Raw genomic sequence first — 20,293 nt, forward strand, 5'->3', positions numbered from 1 at the left:
TATAATCTATGAAAAAAATTAATAGACCAGGAAAAGATAAATTAAGGCTCTCCAATGCAGTTTGAGATTACTAATTTTACCTGGAATGCGACTAATGTAATTTGTCATGTTTCAACAATTGAAGAAATTATTTAGAAATATTATTTTAGAAAACATACATAAAATATACATATAAGAAAGTATTTATATATTTTTACTTGTATCCTGTGTGATACTATACATTCTATACAAGCTACATATAAATTTGTTGCAAAAATATTAACGTGACGTATTTAAATGATTCTTATCGCAAATCTTATTAGTACTGATAGTAATACAGCGATAGTCAGCCGACATCGGACTTTTTTCCTCAAGCACGTGAGCAATCACGAAAAACCGCATATAAAGCGTCGTCTACAATGACAGCAGGAGTATGTGGGAGTATGCAGCAGACGTAAACAGTAAGCTATTGACCAACCACAGTCGATTTATTCTTGTGAATTGTAAAAAATCCCATTTAGTCAATAACTTACTGCTTACGTCTCACTATGTATACTCCTGCTGCCATTGTAGACGACGCATTGCAGATGACACATAGCGGCGTTATTTTGTTATTTCCAAGTGTGTCGAACGCATGTGCATGTGAACATGTCATCCGTTCGGGAAAACGCTTGTGCAGTAACCGGATCCGGTAACAGAGTGCAATTTCCTGAAATAATCGACGACAAGATAAGCACCGAGAAGTTTTTGCAGGCCGCTCGGGATGTCGTGCTGATAGTCGGTGCGTACCTATTCACGATTTTAACCTCAAATTTGCTCGAAAAGCTACGGAATCGAACGGCGCCGACGGATCACGAATCTTGTTCTAAATACAGCATGACGCGCGACAGGAACAAATCTGTGTTTCAGATAAATTTGGCAAATTGTTTGCGCCCATACGATACGACATGCAGGGCAACATCGATGTAAGTTAAACAATTTCCACACAAGGATGGTTTTGACAGTCTCTATGGATCTTAAAAATTGTACGTTCTTCCATTCACAGAAACTCACTACCAGGTATTCTATGGATAAAATCGCTAACTCGACTCTGCAAGACATGATCCTACTCGAAAAATCTACAGAAAAAGATCTCATTGCGGTTGACGCCTTAATGTGGTTAAGAAGGTATTGAATATTGTATCTGCAAACGCTGTGACATTTTCAGTCATTAAGCAAAGTCTTATGCCCAGCAATAATTTTTGTTTCATCCTTTGTAATAAATTCTTTTTAAGTTTACAAGATGCTCATCAGGTCTATAATATTAAATTATGTATCAGTTTAATAATATAAGATTATATTTTTAACTTTGGTATAAGATTCTGTTTTGAAGCCGAATAATAATCGGCGGATAGTTCAACACATATAAGAAATGTACAATAAAAAACTCACAAAAGTTACTATTAGGCAGAAAATCTACCCAATGACTGTAAATGTCTATATCTCTTTTGTACTATATACATATTAGTCGTTATTTCTTATTAAACGTATCTGTAAGTTCTCTCTTTTTCGAATACATGCTTGCATATAAAACTTTTATTCAACGATTGCTATGTTTTAGGGCCTTGCATATGATTTTATTATTCTTCGAAAGAATCGTGGATGATCACAAAACTGGGGAATCAACAGAAGATCTGGTCGCATTCTTGAGAGAAGCGTACAAAGAAGTTTTTGAGCCCTATCACGGTTGGATGGCACAACAATTGTTTAATGTAATTATTCTTTTTTTTATATGCATATGTACGTTAGACGTTAATAACTAGTTAAAAATGGTTATGTCATTGTGTTGGAACATTGATTTTGTTGCAGCTCCTATCACGTATGACACCTTCCCGTTCACAGCTCTTACTAGCATTAGCGGATGGAGAAACGGGGAAAGAAGAAGTTACTTTAAATAATATGGAGCTTTCCTTAATAAATCTGAGGAAAAATGTGATAGCTTTAAAGGCATTTTATAATGATCATAATCTAGAAGTATATACTGTGGTATAACGTAAAATATATTGTTAAAGTTCGATATTTCATCTTTATTATAGAAAAGATACTGTCTGAAAAGATACATAAATAGGTTACATCTAAAAAAAGAAGATGGAACGAAGCTAAAAAAAACTTATGCATGTTTATTATGCATAAAAGATCATAAATTCTTATGTACTACTAGTACAAAAATTAGCTCTTATTCAAATGTAACATATTATTCGTTATTCATGTTACATTCAGTCTTTTAGCATGTTAATAATGCAATAATACTATCAGTGCAATATATAAGAGCCCATACACAGTGACGATAGTGGACATTAATATCCGACTATAAATACCGGCCTATGTTTAATTTCTTGTTCCTTATTCCTCTCATTGTGCATGAGAGGTATAATATTGTCAATTCTCGAAACCAATAAAATAAATACATATTAATTAATGTCCACTATTGTCGATCCCATATAACTGTGCGACATAAAACCGTTTAGCATGATGATCTGCCGACTTCTTTAAAGCTACAGTAGCTGTTATAATTTCTGTAACGAGCAGAAACGCCATGATACCGTTGGTGATCGTTTCGCTAAGATGAGGTCTGGTTTTGCTGTCGAAAAGAAGGAACATCTCTAAAGGGAAATGTATGAGGGTTGATATCAGCCAGAAGCTCGCCAATTCTGGAATCTGTGTAAAGACGAAGAGAACTTCAATCCTAACATCCGCTCGACCAATTTATTTTATTGATTAATTACCTTCTCCACTAAGTTCCCAAGATACCCCAAGTAAAGCCGTATACCTTCCAATATTGATATAACAATAAATACAGCTACAGTTATAAATTTGTATACGTCCGTCAAGTAATAGTACTGTAAAATAAGAAATATCTGTCTATTCTCCTTTCTACCTCCAGATTTTTCTTAAGAAGTTTACTATATTTTTGTTATATATTTACTTTCGCATCTAAATTGACAAGTATCACAAAGAACCACAGGGGATACACCCACACATTAAAATACAATGCCATTTGGAGTGGTAAGTTGGATTGTATCTGATTTCCTGGAGAAAGCAAATAGTGAACCATGTAAAGATATATATGTATAAAAGATTCTATAAATATGCAAAATTTGATTGAATTATTAAACTAGTGAAGTTGGAAGTTTCATTATAGAAGCTTAGTCGAGTTTTAAATTTTATTGGAAGTTTAAGTTACGCGTCTCGCTACTGTTAAAACTTAATAATTAGCTCTGCAATCGCAAAAAAATTCATTGATTAACTCTAATACTATTATGTTGTTGGAGAAGACTAAATATAGTCGAAACGTTAAATATTCGTACTACTATTGAAAATGAATCAGATATCACTTTAAACTAACACAATCTTTATTTTGTTCATATTTTGGTCTTCTCATATCATAGTTTTTCTTAAAACGAGCGTGACTTCTCTACTAATTTTAACGCTATTGTCTCGTATCTTACAATTTTCAAAAAATATCTCCTTATCATTAATCGATGGTTCGCGATACTAAATAACGGCAGTAACAAAATCATCAGTTAGAATGGCGTAAATATGTACTATTATCGTTCCTCATAGCAACGATCGATACCAAAACACGTGCAAAATGCATACCTATGTCATAAAATTCCTTTTTTCGATCGTAATACGACAGACCGGGAAATATACGATCCGACGCGGTGACAACTGACGTTCTCCACATCCACATTGTAACGTAAAATTCTCACGTTCGAAAAAACGGCAAAATTCGAATACACATTTGGAAATTGAGTTTGTACTTTAATTCTTTGCACGACCAGTCCCTAAACTTTCTACCTCGGTACGGAAAACGTGGTTCTTTTTAGCTAAGAATTGACATTAGATATAGATTATTAGATATATTAAATATACAGCTGTTTAGCTGTAGCTGTTCTCTGCGGTAACAGAACAGGTAACTGGTAGCAGATGCACTGATGCAATAATAAGCCAGGTCATAGTAGCAGCCTGACTTATCAGCCTGATTTACCCGTTAGGTCGATAATAACGAACACACGCGTGGTTCGTCGGAATATTACAATAAAATATATATATATATATATAGATTTTTTTAACTAGTAAAAAAAATGCAAGATAACATAAAAAGAGAAAATTGGTTACTTATTAATATTCTTCTCGTCTAGAAAAACAAGTCAATAATTATAACAATAACATATGTTTATTATTAATTTTATGATAACCATACTCGTATATATGTATATAAGTGTTGTGCTATATTTTTATAATACATACTTAAGTAATATATTATAAAATATAAAATAATTTTGCAAAATAAGGATTCTGTAAGTCGTTCTATTATGTTCCTTGGAGTAATTTTAATGTTACGATAGATGCAGAAGAAAAGATATGACATGCTTTTCCTAGAATTTCATACAATTACAATCGATTATAAAAGAAAGAGGCTCGATTGTATTATTCGAAAAAATTGTTAACATCTCGTAACATATCCTTTGCAGTAACGGTATTATTAAATTGATTATCAATTTAATTATTATATGTGATTATACTTTTCTAGCTTCAGCTTGAAATTGCGTTTCAAAACTGACAGTAACGGCGCGTAGTTTGCTAAGCGAAAACAATGTACACATAAAATATTAGAAAATAATATTATTAGGCACAAAAGATCCAGCCCGATTGTATATTGGCACATTTCCTATTTATTTGAAGATTAATGTTACTTCCAGTTTTACAAATAATATTGCTAATTTCCCTCTGTTGAAATAAAAGTCTTTTCTTTATAAATCGAAGATAGAGTTTAATCTTTATTCCAGATTGTATTTCATAACAGCAATTCTGTTAAAAATGCTTGCCATAAAAATACATTTTTAAAAAATATTACCTGCAATTTGAAATTTTTTTCTATCATAAGTAGATATTAATCATGCACAGAGTCTTGGTCTCAATTTATTTCAATATATTATTTGCAATTACTAATTAACGTTTCTCTGGTATAAGTAACAATAATTAAAGAATAGTAAAAATATCATAACAGAATAAAATAATATAATAATGTAACAGATAGAATAATAATAATTAACAACGCTTTAATTTCTGGAACATATTCCAATTATGATGGTCAACAGGATAATAATCGAAAATACTTTCTCAATGTTACTTGATTTTTCCAATGATTCCTCAAATATTATATCTGATCTTACATAATCATAATGTTTCCGATCACTTTAATTGACAGAAAATTCTTCTAATTACAGATGCCGCTTTTCGGATCGCAAGATAATCCGTTGGCGCAAGGACACAAGATCGAATGGACACCTGTAACTTCCAGTTCCGTATTGTCCGGATAAGACAAGTTAGTTGTGAGAGTGTCAGCGTTTACTCGGCATTGTTCACCTTGCTGTTGGTACGGCATGCAAGTCGGTATCGCGTACCGTGAAGGCCCTAAAAGGACATCAGTTAACACTCAACGCATCTATCAAGAACTCGAACGGTTCCTTAACCGGAAGTGTATGTCTAATATATTTTTGAGTTTTTCGATTTGCTATTCAATGTTTCGATGGAGCTATCTTGCATATAAATCAAATATAATGTAAGAAAAAAAACTTTTTTGACGCTAGAAGGAGCAGTCCCTCAGGGCGTTTAAAATTTTGACGCGAGAAAAGAAAAAGAGAGACAAACCTAGCAAGCAGCAGGAGCTTGATTGGCACTCCGAATTGGTCACACAGTTTTCAGGGGACAAAGTAAGGGAACTGATGCTCGGAAGAGCCGCGATTGAAATGACGAGTAAGAGTACACATGGTATTGGCGACATAATTGCTGATAAGGCTTGATAAACACTGGAAAATGAGAAATTCGAGATTGCATGGCGAAATAATTCCACGAATTAAACCAAGAAGCATTCGACTCGTTCGTTATATCACGTAGCACATTGCAACAATTCTCAATTTAATGATATAATAATATAATGGTGAGTAAGATAAAAGAAGGAAAGAAGAAATTATTATACGGAAAGAACAGTTTTGCTGAAGTATCTAAAAATTAAGTCAGATACAGATTTGAAAATAATTTTGTCGAGCTATAAAAATAATTATGCAAGATACTCAAACTGTTTGCTTAGAATGTCAAAATTTTTGCAGCATCATACTCTTGAGCCTATTATAATTATTTTAATGATTCAACAAAATTATTTTCATATTTGTGTAGCTAAATTTTTAGATACTTCAGCAAAACCGTTCTTTCCGTGTATATGTGTAAACAATAAACCCGGGCAACATTCTTTGCTTGAAGACTTCGGTTGAATTGTCGGTTCATTCACGTAGCAAGTAAACGCGTAATTAGAGGTTATTATCGAATAAATAACGGCATTATTATAAAAATTATTATAAAAATTTCTTTCCCGGCGTTAAATGAAAATATTTTCTTCGCGGGACTGTCTCGCGGAATTTTCACGAAAGCCGGTCGGAAATTTTCAATCACACCGCATGCGTCATCGCGCGTAAAAAGACACGCCGCCTACGAGTCTCCTTGTGCAAGAACAACGAACACGAACATATTACGAACCTGTCGTTACGAACCGCGGTCCACTGCCTGCTGCAACACTGCTCGGCGTATGATCGCGCGAACTGATGAACGCATCGTTTTATACCGCCGATTCTCTCCACGTTCGGGCTGCATAAAAGGACGCGTTTCCGCGTGCGAAGTATTCGATCGGGGACAATCGCCGAATAAAACAAGCGATTTTTAGTTATTACGATTGCATGTCGACTAGAAGACTATCGCTATTTTTGAAAATTGTATATAGTCCATGAGAGATTTTTGTTGGAAATGAAGACTCGCAAACGTGATAACAATCCTGAAGCGATTATATCAATGTGTTGATAAAAAAAACGATAGTTTCCTAGGCTGCGGCCCACTTGACAGCGAAGTTTCTAAATGATCTCTTTTTCTCTATCTGAGAAAAACCAGAAAAAATGTTAGCAAACAAAGCATTTGTAGCATCAAGTAGACCACAGCCCTAGATTAGATTAAATTGTTGAAAGGAAAGAAGCAAATAACGAGAGATACTAAAATAAAGTATATAAAAAAGATAGACATAAGATTAATCCTTTAAGTTTTAGAAACTGTAGCCTAGGAATAATATCGCGCGCGATATATTTTTCTCAGTTTGTAATATAGTATTTATTGTAGAAGTATTATTTTTTATAATGGAACAATTACGTTACCAAACGCACATGTGTTCGCACGATTAAAATTGATAAATTTATTTTCAAAATGGCATGGTTACAATATCTTGATAATAAATCTTTCTATTTTTCTCGTTTCAAAGCTTCTAAATCATGTCACGGTTGGTAATAATGACTCGTTTGTAAAATACAACCTCCGACTATTCAATCGCCAATTAAGACAATAAATAATTTTCTCATTAGCTTTTGTGTGCATGTATTTATATGCGTGTATGTGCACATGTGCGTGAGTCACTCCTTAACGTATAGATGTCTGCGACAATGAACAACATTAGATGGATTATTTAAGATCTACTCAAAGACATTGAAGGATCACACGCTGATGATTACTATAAGAGTTACGTAATCGAAGATCCAGAATTTCCAGGATGCAAATAAGTTCGCTAATGTGGGAAAATGATTTCTGAAAATTTTCAAAGATATCTGCGCAGATATCTTCGAGGCAGCTCACGTGATGTCATTACTCTAAGTCTAAATTGCATTGCGATGCTTTTAAAATCGGTTATTTAATCGTGTCAATTTTTACATTTCGAAATCGTGCTGTAGTTTTGTTTAGATTTTGCCGAAATAAAAATTTATTTATCTAATTGTAATTAAGCATCGAGGGTTTCTCCGTTTCTAATCCTTGTAGTTAGTCCGAGCACTATCGGAACCAATGTGCAATAACAACATCGCGCGTTTGCTTATTGTCTATATTTACAGGAAATAATAATAGTTGCAGAAGAAAGACCAGCGCAGAGTATATGTGCATATCCCCCATTGCAAATCATTTACATGAGCCTCAGTTCATCACGGCCTGCGTATAATTACACGATGCAGAATTGCTATAGCTAATAATCGAGCGTGTGTGTCTTGTGGAGTTGAAACTCGCACTTACATATAAGAACGTGACGAAATGTTACACATATCATATGTCGTATTATACACATAATATCAATAATAAATTATTATTTATTATTGATACATTAAATATACATTTTATATCTGTATAACAGATATATGTTAATAGATATGTATTTATTACACTATTATACTTTAATAATTAATAATTCAATATATATAATATTATTTAAATAACATTTAATTCATGGATTCTCGTAAATGAAATTTTATCAAGAACTCGTCTTGAAGATTCTTTCTTGCCAGAAAGCGAAGCTTTGAAAAATCATAATCATCGTTGGGGGAAAAGTAATTAAAAAGGAACGTTTTTTAAATAGATCAGATTAGAATAATTATAGGGCCAATATCACAGTCTCCGATTAAAGTGATCCTCCGATTAAACTCACTCTGCATCTCTTTCTAACTATCCCCATAGAAAGAGATGAAGAGCGAGTTTAATCGGAGGATCACGTTAATCGAAGACTGTGCTGAATCATATCCGCGCCTATCATCCCTTACGTGTCGCGCTCAAGCTAGGGGTTTGTAAGTTACACAAATAATAATAATGTATCTAATAATTACCTATTGTTAAATAATAATAATTACTAATTTAATAATAATGTTATTAATATTTGTATATATAAATTGCAGACTTTAATCTTCGAGTACGTGACCGGCGCATGGTTACATCGCATTTCATCGCGATGCTGCTGGTTAGATGTCGACACGCGATTTGTCGCGGCGCCGTTCCTCGCTGCAGCAGCTGCAGCGATGACGGTACCTGGAAATAACCTCGTGTCGCCCCGTGCGAAGCGGCTTCGTGCGCTCGGTATATTATGCGATCGCCAGGTTATAACTATTTATAAAACCAGCTCGCGACCGGCGTAGACCCTTTAAGATGGTAGAGCAAACATTACCCGTGACAAATTGAACGTATACCTCGCCGTTCTGTCTTATTAAAATTGATCGAGACCTTGGGAACCTCGTCGCCTCTGATCTCTGATGGAGCGGTCCTACTTGTGAAACTTCCATCCGCCGATACGTCACGTTAAGCATGGTAAATTTAACGATAACAAAAACACCGAAAATTATTTCTTTTGCGGAAATTACGTGTTTCGGTTATAATAATCGTTTTTAACTCATCTTATTTCTTCAAATGTATTTTTTTTTTTTTTTTAGACTTATCTCTCTTCTCTTTATGTTTACGTCTTGTATTTAGTCTTGTGTGTTTTTAATGGCACTTCTAGGCTCTTCTAGGAGCGCAATTGGTCATCACTCTCGTAATGGTCAGCGTCATACAAAAACTGAGTCCGCATTTTTCCTTCGCGAGATGGATCCTATGTTCGACAGGGTATGTATTTGCACGTATAATTATAGAAATGATAGATAGCAATGGAATGATAAAGTCTGTCATCTCTGTTTTTTGTCTGCACAGATTGACACGATATCTGTATCCAACAGATCAACAATTAAGAGCGTTAGCTGGTGTGCCGAAGGAGAAACCAAAGAGAGGAAAGCACAGCGAAAATGGCAAAGTGGGAGATGTGTTTCACATCCCTAGAAATCTGGATATCAAGCTTGAAAGTGCAAAAATAACTGCTCTCGATGTAGTGCACTTAAAATATTACACGGAATATCAATGGCTATTAGATTTCTCTGTATACGCTATCATCGTTTATGTACTGACTGAGGTTAGTGCTTTTTAATTGCTACTCTTGCAATTGCAAGTACTTGTCTCTATGAATGAAAATATCTATCCTTGCAGTATTTTAACTAGTATTAATATTCTGTGTGGTTGAATATACTATCTAAAATCTCTCTCCTTTGTCACTTAACAGGCATACAATTATTTGTATCCAATCAAAGATGAGATTAATCTCAGTATACTATGGTGTGTGGTGGTCTTGGGCTTTGCATTGTATCCTTTGGATTAAAATTTTTCGCAAAAAAAATCTGTATAGCTTCTTGTTTTCCAAGGGCTGAGTAAAAATCATGTTACAGTGACTTTCCTTATATAATTTATAGTAAAATACTACTTTCCCTCTGGATACAATATTTCAAGGGCGAAGAAAGTGTTGGTGAAAGATCTACATGCATCGTTACTGGATTTGCGTATCTTCTTATCGCTATGATGGTACTCATAGTTGATGAAAATAAATTGGAAATTGGGTTGGAAAAGGCATATACAAGTTTCAATCATAGTGCTTCTCATTTTTTAGACACTCAAGGGCTTTCTTCGACGTAAGTTAATTACATTTTTTTTTTCATCTTTAATTTGATTGAATAATCGAATAAATAATCTGTTGCATGTTTTATTGGTTGCTTGTAAGATATTTTTAGTGAAGTAATATTTCAATAATAGAGCTTTATCTTTTATCAACTAGACAGAGAGGTTTTTTTAAATAAAAATTTAGTACAATCTATCTAGTCCATCAATTTAATACTAAAGATATAAAATTGAAGATAATTATTTCTTATCGTGAATTATTTGTGATGTTTGTTACGATAACATTTATTAACAAATGTATTTGATATATAGGGGACCAGCCTCAAAAATTGTCTTGAAGTTTTTTCTGGCTATATGGTGCGGTTTATTGGGATCTTTGTTCACTTTCCCAGGATTGAGGGCGTCAAAAATGCATTGGGATACGTTGAGGTATGATAAACTCTATATTAATTCAACTTAATTTGATTGAAATATAGAGAGCTAATTAATATATAAGAAAATAATTGCAGGTATTATAAAGATCATAAATTATTATTGCTAATAGCAAATATCAGTTATGCATCACCCCTTCTATTAGTGGGTCTATGGATTACGCCTATAAGTAGAGATTATTTAACTGTTCGGATATTTAGTGGTATGACTGGTCCACTGTAAGTTGATATATCAAAATATAACAAATTAATATCTAGAAAAGTCAGAAAAAATTGAAAAATTTATATTGCAGAATGACAGTAGCAAGGTTTGAAAGTTTGAGGTTGATTATTATTGTTGTTGTCGGTTTATTAAAAATTGTACTCATGCCAATATATCTGCAATCTTACTTAAATCTCGCCATTCAGAGATTGGAGATTCAAAAGAAAGAAGCTGGCAGAATAACTAATGTCGATTTGCAGAAAAAGGTTTGTATCATGATAATATGCATATATATATATATATATATATATATATATATGAAGTTACGTATTTAATTATATCTCACAACTAAAAGTTTTGTTCATGTACCTAATGAAACAAATTTTGTTTGTATGTTACAGATTGCAGCTGTGTATTATTACCTATGTGTAGTGGCGCTACAATTTGTTGTTCCCATAATTATATGTCTATTTTTTACATTTTTGTACAAAACACTGGGTATGAAGAAATATTCTGAAGTATATAATCTGCTCACGTTATAATATACGTACATTGTTTATGTATCCTATATTTCTTGTTGGATCAGGTGGTTTTACCTGGGAGGGTATCTTAAAGGGAACTTTGGAGGAAGAGTGCTCAGCGGACGAATTACCGAAGTCACTATTGTCTACAATTAATCCTGATAATATCGACAAGACTGTTATACAAACCGCTGAAGAAGTTCAACTTGCGTTAAGTTCATTAAAACAGGTAACGTCTTAATACATTCGTGAAAAGAAAAGACGTTATATTTTCTTTGTTATTAAATCTTATTATCTTTTGGTAATATTTCGAAAAAAAGTATTTAAAATATATATTTCGTTTTGTTATAGATATTTACCACAGATGTGTACAGAGGTGTCTTAGGCTTAGCAACATGGTGGAGTTGTTTCGCGTTATTTTCGACCAGTGCTATGGGCATGTTTTATCAGTCGTATTTTTCGAACATGTGAAGTGATCTATTGGGGGGAAAAAAATCCAGTCGCATCGCACAAATCTTCATTAATTCATAGATCAGCCATTCATTATTATAGCATTGTCCATTGAAATACGTATTTTCAGATTACCTATTTTAATGCCTATCGCCAAATAATTAAGATAACGGCTACCGATAAGATTTTGTAATGCGTATGGCAATAAATAATATCATAATTGTATTAAATCAAAACGATGAACGTGTTAAAAACGTGATTATAATATAATATACGAATTTTAACATGCTATCACGTAATGTACAAATAAAACAGGATTAAATTAGTGTTGTTTGCAATTGTTTGTTATTTTCATCAGTTATATGGTTGAAAATTATAATCGAAAAAATATATATTGTTAAAAGAGCCTTATATCCTATATCCACAGTAAAAGTATTCGCTGCAACAGAAACAATACCGCCATCGATTAGATACTTGAAATTCTATCGACCACCTCATCGCAATTAATACTCAACGTACGGTCACGCTATTGTCGTATTAAGCATTTCGAAAGTGACTTTCTCCGTTATCAGCGAACTTGATCTCGGAAGAAATTATTTTGCTCGCGGTTGCAATTCTAAAAATTCCTGTTTTCCTCTACTGTTATTAAAAATGGATAACGATTCTCGTTTACGTGAACCTTGTCATTCCATTTCGTCTGTCATATTTTGAGGAAACTATTACGTCATTGTCTGATTGCGATTCACGGATTTGTTCGACATTTTATGTCCCGGAGAAAGTGTCTTGCTGAAACGATGTCGATCGGATGCGACTCACGTTTCGCACCAGCCGTTTCCGTGGTATATAGCTCCCCACGGGGTTTCGTCGCGCTGTAATACCGTCGTGATTTTGCCAGCGATAATACCGTGCCTCTTTATTATACGTTGCAAGATAGACCGGACGATTTTTCAAGATGTTGGTGAGTGAATTGCGTACAGAACACTTATACACTTTTAGTGTCTCATTTTTCAAACAGGATATTTCTAAAGGATCAAAGTTTGAGAACGTGCTCTACTCTCTGAGAAGAAAAGAATAATAATAAATTTCTGAGAATTAATACTTACACGGATTATTAATTTAACACCTTGTTAAGCGCTATTGTTTTTTAGAATCAATTAGAATCAACGAGAACAATTGTAGAACATACCATTATTTTAACAGGAATATATAGAATTATTTTTTATAATTATTATTTTTAAATATTATTGTTATTAAATTATAGTAATAATAATTAAATTATTATTATAACTATCGACGTATCTTCGAGAAATGTGTTCTTTTTTTAATAAAAAAGATGTCTGATAAGATAGATACCATCGTTCAGAATTTTGTGACTAATTACATTACGCTAATCAAGTATCTCGGTTGCTCGACTGATCTCGGAATCAAATTGCGACTTGCAGAAGCACGCGGTTGTCCTAGGTGCGATGTGTTATCTCGTTACGGCCGAGCCACCGGTCCAAGTCGGTGTGAAGCCAACGAATTTGATAGGCAGCCCGGAGCAGCACACCTCTTTCAGCTTCGTCCGACCAGGACTAACGCAAACGTCGTTCGCGTTCGCTGGACCGAGCTCCCATCAATCGTTTGCCGCTAGCATCGGCAACCCTCAGCTAGTGCAAAAAGTTCATCCGAGTATCGCCCACGCTCTCGCCCAAAGAAATCCTGGCCTAGGTTCGTGCGAGTATTCAAAGCCTTGTTTCACACCGGATGTTTCATAATTCGCGTCTACCCCGACATTATTTCTTAATAAAAAAGTAAGTTGAGAAGATAAATATTTTTTCTTTTGATTTTCTCTCGATGCTTAACAAAGGAAGTACCATATTATATTATTTAAGGTATTCATATATGATCAGGATTTGTTTTTAATTAAATGATAATACTATGTAATTAAGTAGGCACTAATTATGAAACAAGTGTAAAACGTGTGTTAATTATATAATCTTTACGTTTCGAACTTGTGCTCGAATCGCAGAACTCACGGAACAACGACCTCAATTCTATTTAATCTTATGACGAGTTGACGATGAGACTCGCGACTGAGCTGTTTTAATCATTATACAGGATATTACACACTCGGTCCTGCTGCGAGCGGGGTCCTTCCAAATTTTGCGCCTGGCCCGTTGGCGTATCAGGGTCAAACCGTAGATCCCGCGCTAACGTACGCGCAACAATTGCAGCAGCCGCAGCAAGCGTACTTGAACGCGTATCAGCCGGGCGGCGCGATTTATCAATCGCAATTGGGGCAACTGCTCGCCCTTCGTCTGGCACAATTGACGCAAGCTCAGCAAGGACAGCTGCACACAATTCCATCGGAACAGGTAGGTTTTATCATGCAGAAACAAAAATGAAAATGCGGATGCATTCATGATATTTTTGCCGAAATTCGCGTATCGCATCGTATTTCATCAACGTGTCGTCGAATTATCTAATAGGAGATAATTCTCGTGTGGCCGCGTGACTATTAATGTGGTCTTTGTTAATAGTAACTGTGCGCAGGTGCCTGACGAGCAAACTCGATTGCAGCAGGAACAACAAAGGGAACAACAATCGCAGAATTTGCTGGGTATCGCTTATTCATCCGCCCCGTCGGTCGCGCGCGTAAAGGTCTCTGGGAATGGATACAAGTTCGACTTCTGAATCTGAATATTACGGCACTTGTTGTTATAATAAAAATTTTTTATTTGTGTAATTTTTAAAACGTACTTAATGCAGAATACGTGCACTTATATTTATTTATTATGTAAGATATCGTAGATAAGTTGGCCTCTACATGTATTCGAATATTTTGTATATTAATTAAACATAATATTTAACAGTTGTAATTACAGCTATTTTGTATAAATAAAACTAATCAATTCATATAAAAAAATTTGGAGACATCTCACCCAATAAGCTAATTCTCTTATAAACTCTTAATAAATGATATGGCATTCCTCAGGGCGCACATTATTCGTATAATTGCTTATACAAAAGTATGCGCGTACTGTCAGCTCGGAATGAAAAAAAATTAATTGCACAAGGCCCCGGGGGGATTCGAACCCCCGATCTCCTGTTTACTAGACAGGCGCTTTAACCAACTAAGCCACGGCGCCTACGGGTTCTTTTCCGCCATATTAATTCCATAAGGACTCACTTTACCATTCAGCTTTACAATTGTGTCGATTATCTTTGTATTATGGTATATCGTTAATGATAACGTGTATTAACGTGGCTCGAATCCTACAAATTGCCTATTACTAACTGTATCATTTTGATTATTAAATACATACGTACAAAGGCGATGAAAGATGTTAAAAAGAAGATACAAGGAGAATTGCGATTGTAAATAAAGTGTTAGATGTTAGATTAATGATGAAGATTTTACATAAGAAGAAAACGCGCGTAATCTGGATTTGAAGTTTAAAAATAATATTGTTTGTTATCTCTTGTTTTCTTCTCTATTTACTCATATTTAAAATATCATTCTTATGCTGGATGTAAAATATTAACACAAGACCCTTCCTTCCCTTCCTTTCTACTGCATCTTCTGATGCTGGATAAAAGACATATAGACATGCACGAAGTAAGTCCAATTTTGAGATATATATATCGATGTAAATCTAATTACCTAAATTGAGCAAAATTTATGTCTTTAAATGCACATTATTTGCACATTAGAATAAAAAAAAAAAGAAATCTCCCCGACGGGGAATCGAACCCCGGTCTCCCGCGTGACAGGCGGGGATACTAACCACTATACTATCGAGGAATTTTTAAGTTCGTTCTCAAAATACGCAACATATAAAATTACACTAATTATCTATATAATAATAATAAGTATACATTTCAAAGTTCTACACGATTGCAGAAAACGTTTAGGAAATAATTTTTAATCTTGATTCAATTACGTTACCACAATTTACTGCGATAATTACGGATGTTACAGCCGATAATAATCGAATGACGTTACTCCGCGCTATATAGTAGTTATGAGGCATAACGCGAAAAAAAATAGAACAACAACTCGGCTATCGGTTTCTGCGCTACAAAAAAAAAGAGAATATATCCAGTAACAAAAATTAATATCCACTATTTAACGCAGTCGGTAGGACTCGAACCTACGCTCCCAGAGGGAATCTGATTTCTAGTCAGACGCCTTAACCACTCGGCCACGACTGCTACGAGTATTTACCTGCTGGAATTCAGACACCTTACAAATATTTCAACTCACGCGCTAATAAAATTTTTATTATAATAATAATTATTATATACGTGTGTGTGTATGTGTGTAATATTTATGTACAGTAATTGACTCGACATTAATTATATTTTCAGATTAAAAAAAAATTTAACATTATCCAATCCGATATTTGTGAATATGGAAGTGAAGATGCGCTATGTGTCATATCGAACAGCGTCATTGCAACAACAGGCAACAAAAATGGTAACCGTGTGAAAACACGTAGAAGGCGACGAAAAAAATTATACGATTGACCCCGACATGATTTGAACACGTAACCTTCTGATCTGGAGTCAGACGCGCTACCGTTGCGCCACGGGGTCCTTGCGATAATTCGCTTCTGAGTAAGAAATACATTCGTATCGTATATCTCGACAGATCAAGCGTATAGATAATCTCATTTTTTACACCCCACAAACTTTATATCGAATAACAATAAACGTGGCTCTTGCAATTCTTGCAAACTCCTGACGTATTAAAGTTTTTAAATAAACAGCAGGTGGTCGAATATGGTTCTCGCATTCGAGATCCGATATATCATGGGCTCCGTTGAGAAACGACCCCATCTGTAGCGATTTCTTTGTTACATTATTTATAATAAATTATTTAAATTATTTTATCTTTCTTTGATAATATGCAGGATATTTATATCTACAGGAAAATACAAGATAAATAATACTTGTGCGCCTAATATATTTCCTAAACATATCTGCGATTATACGTGCAATGTACTTCAAAGCTGGCATTCATGTTCCACGTTTGGCCATTCGATCAGCGAATTCGAGATTGCACCCTGTGGTGATCCGCGTGCGAAACGAGCTTAGGATCACGGTGCCACGACCGGAGCCGCTTGACGCTGGTCCGACACGAGTAACGGGCGATCGATACGGTCGACGTGCGCTACCAAGTACCATGATAAATCAATTCAACGCGAGAAACGCTCGCGTATGTGTGTGTGTGTGTGTGTGTGTGTGCGCGCCGCGAGAAGTCGAGGGCGGCTCGTTGAAGCGCGGCGAGGCGCGACAAGGCGCGATGCGAGGAATCGGCGCGGCGCGGCCGATCGGCGATCGTCGTCATCCCAACGCGCCCGGCCTGGGCCTGGCCCGGCCCGGTGACGAGCACGTGGTGCGTGCTCACATCCCGCATGCGAGCACCGCGTTATCCGGACGCTACGCGGTGGTAGGAGCTTGTACGACGCGCTTCGTTCTCCCTACGTTGAACAGAGTTTCGCGCGGGTTGTCTCGCCGAGCCCCTCCTGCTGCCAGGGGAGCACGTGGCGCGAGGAGCCGATTCCCGTCTCTATCGGCCGAGCCGGCCGACTCGCCGGCGATGTTCCGTCATACCTTGACTTTCGCCCGTGAGGAATTTTTTCAACAGGAACGCATGCGGCCGTCCGTAATCTTGTGACGCCGCCGATAGAAGCGCTGGTGTCAACAACGCCGACCTATGTACGTATGCATGTACGTGTGCACGCACGGAGATTATGTACTGGGTGTATCGCGGAATCGCGCGCGATTGATTCCCCGGAGCACCGGAGGACGTAACGAGAGTGCGCGACAGAGATCGGCATAACTGTGTTCACGACAGGTATGTTTGTACGGCATGCAAGTATAGAATTGTATAATGTGCGTATTCCCTTGTATCTATTCAGTACGGTATGTAATGGATGCAATATATAATTTTATTACATTCATTATAATGGAATTTATAACTTATAATGTGTTTTCGTGTGTTTAAGTTCCAACAAATAACGCGTGTTTATAATAAAGCAAGATGCCTAGAATATTGTACAATAAAATAATTCTAGCAATAAAATGAACTAAGAATATGGCACACTGAACAATTATTATTGTTTTCTTATTTGCATGATAATCGAAACAAAGATGCGACCTATGTAAAGCTCTCCATTTAAGCGCTTTGTCTAAGAACTTTAATATATCAGAACTTTACACGATAAAATTTTCAAACTTTATTTCACGACGAACTTATTGCATTAAGTATCGAGTATGATGATCAATATCAATTTATCTTATTCATAATTCACGTAACTTGAATTTTCTGCCGCGTCGTTGCCAGTCGCGAACGTCAACGAGACGTCATCGCCTACTCCAATGTGTCGCGTGAGTCACCCTGTATACATACATACACACCGCCTCGTTGCAAGTAGTGGTCCCCACTCCTGCGCGTAGCGACTTTAATTTTAGGGGAAAACGTAATAACGTTCGATCCGTTTGGGAGCCGTTCCCGTGGTTGCGAGGGTACGCGCGGCGCGTATCGCACAGTTCGACGTAGACACGAAGTCCGAGCAATACCGTGGAAACCCGCGGCCGAGGTCGGGGCATCCGCGTACATCGTCCTAGTCGGCAACAGTGGCGGTGACGGCAGCGACGGCGGTGGCAGCGGCGGTGGTGGCGGCGGCGGCGGGGAATCGCGCGTTATTAATGCCGATTTTGGGGAAAAACGATGTCACTGTCCCCGCGGACGACGGTCCGCCGACTCCCGCGAGGCATGCACAGGATGGCCACGCGTCGATCGTGGCCGCGCGTCGCCGCGTGCGAATCTCCGGCGCGGGCGGGCGCGGCCCGGCGGGATTCGCGCCGTGCCGGCGCGGCGGCTCGCCGGGCCCGGTAGCCCTGCCGAAATTTCCGTCCACGCCGGAGTCATTGAACCAATAAGCGGTGGAAAGAGATCGCCGTGGACCAATGGGGTATGGCTGCGCCGCGACGATGCTTAGAGGCCCGCGCGCTCTTCCTCAAAATTGTGTCTTTCCGATCCACGGCGAACAGGAGCGGCCAGGAGGCGCAGGCACGAGGCACAACGCGGCCGCCGCGTGGCCACTCTCCTACTTGCTGCTCCTGCGTTCCTGCTCGTCGCTCGGTTAAATTGTTGATTATGTCCATTCTGCCCGTTGACTGCAGATTACCCTCGTGAGCCGCGTGTAAATTAGCGTGTGGAGGACGAGCGGGGGCAACCGAGACGGTAGGCCAGCGGGTCGTTTGGCCTCGCGCGTATCGGATACTTGATCGAATGCCGCCGGCTGCTTCGTCGCCGTTTCGAGGGGAGCGGCTTGTCGTTTTGATATTACGACGCGGCGCGTGGCGACGCATTGCGTAAGATAGGCAGCAATGACACGACTGAATAGATAATAGAGATTATGCAACGAGCGAGTAGAAAAAGAACATCCGTATCTTTTAAAAAGAATTTCTTTGTGAGAAATTTCGTTCGATCTGTCGATTATAATCCATTGAAATATATTACATAGATAATTAAGTTGACGATACTTTATATATGTGTACACATTTATTCTCTATATTTATATTATTAATATATTATATTCCATAAAAACGTGTAAAGTAATTTTTCTTCTCCTTGTTATTTGTTAATTTCTATTTGTTAAAAAGAAATATTGATTCAGAAATCATATTGAAATAAAATCTTAATCAACTCTGAGAATTCTTCTCGTTGTGATAACAAAAAACCAGAGTCTGTTATTATTGACACTATGCTGAAGACCAAGAGAATTAAATGTTAATTTAAAATATAATAATAAAGAAATCAATTATATGTATCTATATGTTATACACATATACAAATATGTATGTATAATTGACATACATATATGTATATATGTGTGTCTGATAACCCGTTGTCACATGATCGTTCTCGACTACACTGCTACGCAATTCCCGCCGAGCGGAAGTCATTTCGGACGAAAGTGGGTACCATAGGTAATACAAGAACGCGGGCGCCCGGACGACTTCCTCGCTCCGCGTGCTCTTCTGGTGCGAGGAGGGGCCAAATGAGACAACCCGCGCGAATGACGCTCAACTGTACGAGAGAGGAGAAAAGCCGCCGTTCATGCTGCCCTGATAACGCACGGCCTACGTGCGGGATGTGAGCACGCACCGCGCTTCATTGCGGTCAAAGAACACGTAGGCGCGTAGATGTGTATGCGATGCCGGGGGATCGTCATCATCCGAGACAACGCGCTTCTCCGCCGGGTGACTATATCTACTACACGCGAACGTCGGGGGAACGATAATTCATCTCTCGTCGCGCGCCCGCGAGCGTCTGACGCGGAGAC

General features: G+C 37.1%; 4 protein-coding genes, 1 long non-coding RNA gene and 4 other non-coding genes across 13 annotated transcripts in view; 3 read left to right on the plus strand and 6 right to left on the minus strand.

The window, feature by feature from the left end:
* Positions 1–20,293, minus strand: part of LOC139813966 (uncharacterized) — a 77,386-nt gene that overhangs the window by 53,057 nt on the left and 4,036 nt on the right. The window lies entirely within an intron of this gene.
* LOC139812590 (glycolipid transfer protein) lies at positions 14–2,033 on the plus strand. Of its 4 annotated transcripts, none has more exons than XM_071777535.1 (6): positions 14–357; positions 733–760; positions 889–944; positions 1,025–1,146; positions 1,580–1,730; positions 1,828–2,033. In XM_071777535.1, the coding sequence occupies exons 1-6, from the start codon at positions 277–279 to the stop codon at positions 2,008–2,010; spliced, it is 621 nt and encodes a 206-aa protein (XP_071633636.1). In that variant the 5' UTR covers positions 14–276; the 3' UTR covers positions 2,011–2,033. The 4 variants fall into 4 exon arrangements, with proteins under 4 accessions (XP_071633636.1, XP_071633634.1, XP_071633635.1 ...); XM_071777533.1 differs by having other exon boundaries at positions 305–440; positions 553–760; XM_071777534.1 differs by having other exon boundaries at positions 305–440; positions 567–760.
* Positions 2,252–5,246, minus strand: LOC139812591 (transmembrane protein 17B). Its single transcript, XM_071777536.1, has 4 exons — positions 3,619–5,246; positions 2,945–3,048; positions 2,745–2,858; positions 2,252–2,676 (listed from the first exon to the last, which is right to left on the minus strand). The coding sequence occupies exons 1-4, from the start codon at positions 3,710–3,712 to the stop codon at positions 2,434–2,436; spliced, it is 555 nt and encodes a 184-aa protein (XP_071633637.1). The 5' UTR covers positions 3,713–5,246; the 3' UTR covers positions 2,252–2,433.
* On the plus strand, positions 8,877–12,277 carry Emei (transmembrane protein 161-like emei). Of its 2 annotated transcripts, none has more exons than XM_071779865.1 (11): positions 8,877–9,177; positions 9,340–9,471; positions 9,556–9,811; positions 9,959–10,038; positions 10,146–10,361; positions 10,660–10,776; positions 10,857–10,997; positions 11,072–11,246; positions 11,382–11,478; positions 11,567–11,730; positions 11,853–12,277. In XM_071779865.1, the coding sequence occupies exons 2-11, from the start codon at positions 9,404–9,406 to the stop codon at positions 11,970–11,972; spliced, it is 1,434 nt and encodes a 477-aa protein (XP_071635966.1). In that variant the 5' UTR covers positions 8,877–9,177; positions 9,340–9,403; the 3' UTR covers positions 11,973–12,277. The 2 variants fall into 2 exon arrangements, with proteins under 2 accessions (XP_071635966.1, XP_071635965.1); XM_071779864.1 differs by having other exon boundaries at positions 9,368–9,471.
* On the plus strand, positions 12,889–16,091 carry LOC139813962 (uncharacterized). Its single transcript, XM_071779871.1, has 4 exons — positions 12,889–12,909; positions 13,394–13,661; positions 14,052–14,308; positions 14,487–16,091. The coding sequence occupies exons 1-4, from the start codon at positions 12,904–12,906 to the stop codon at positions 14,625–14,627; spliced, it is 672 nt and encodes a 223-aa protein (XP_071635972.1). The 5' UTR covers positions 12,889–12,903; the 3' UTR covers positions 14,628–16,091.
* On the minus strand, positions 15,009–15,082 carry Trnat-agu (transfer RNA threonine (anticodon AGU)). The gene has a single exon. It is a non-coding gene; the product is annotated as a tRNA-Thr (tRNA).
* Trnad-guc (transfer RNA aspartic acid (anticodon GUC)) lies at positions 15,667–15,738 on the minus strand. Its single transcript has one exon. It is a non-coding gene; the product is annotated as a tRNA-Asp (tRNA).
* Positions 16,067–16,148, minus strand: Trnas-aga (transfer RNA serine (anticodon AGA)). Its single transcript has one exon. It is a non-coding gene; the product is annotated as a tRNA-Ser (tRNA).
* Trnaw-cca (transfer RNA tryptophan (anticodon CCA)) lies at positions 16,461–16,532 on the minus strand. The gene has a single exon. It is a non-coding gene; the product is annotated as a tRNA-Trp (tRNA).

This window comes from Temnothorax longispinosus, chromosome 5, assembly GCF_030848805.1.
Source record: "Temnothorax longispinosus isolate EJ_2023e chromosome 5, Tlon_JGU_v1, whole genome shotgun sequence".
NCBI lineage: Eukaryota > Metazoa > Arthropoda > Insecta > Hymenoptera > Formicidae > Temnothorax > Temnothorax longispinosus.

Bases quoted from the DNA above. Each gene is read 5' to 3' on its own strand.
- LOC139812590 (XM_071777533.1), top strand. From the start codon at position 628: ATGTCATCCGTTCGGGAAAACGCTTGTGCAGTAACCGGATCCGGTAAC. The intron at 761-888 runs GTGCGTACCTAT...TCTGTGTTTCAG, and splicing joins GGATGTCGTGCTGATAGTCG to ATAAATTTGGCAAATTGTTT. The intron at 945-1,024 runs GTAAGTTAAACA...TTCCATTCACAG, and splicing joins ACATGCAGGGCAACATCGAT to AAACTCACTACCAGGTATTC.
- LOC139812591 (XM_071777536.1), bottom strand. From the start codon at position 3,712: ATGTGGATGTGGAGAACGTCAGTTGTCACCGCGTCGGATCGTATATTT. The intron at 3,049-3,618 runs GTATGCATTTTG...TGCTTTCTCCAG, and splicing joins AAAGGAATTTTATGACATAG to GAAATCAGATACAATCCAAC. The intron at 2,859-2,944 runs GTAAATATATAA...CTTATTTTACAG, and splicing joins TTGTCAATTTAGATGCGAAA to TACTATTACTTGACGGACGT.
- LOC139813962 (XM_071779871.1), top strand. The intron at 13,662-14,051 runs GTTCGTGCGAGT...ATCATTATACAG, and splicing joins CCAAAGAAATCCTGGCCTAG to GATATTACACACTCGGTCCT. The intron at 14,309-14,486 runs GTAGGTTTTATC...AACTGTGCGCAG, and splicing joins ACACAATTCCATCGGAACAG to GTGCCTGACGAGCAAACTCG.
- Emei (XM_071779864.1), top strand. The intron at 9,472-9,555 runs GTATGTATTTGC...TTGTCTGCACAG, and splicing joins TGGATCCTATGTTCGACAGG to ATTGACACGATATCTGTATC. The intron at 10,777-10,856 runs GTATGATAAACT...AAATAATTGCAG, and splicing joins ATGCATTGGGATACGTTGAG to GTATTATAAAGATCATAAAT.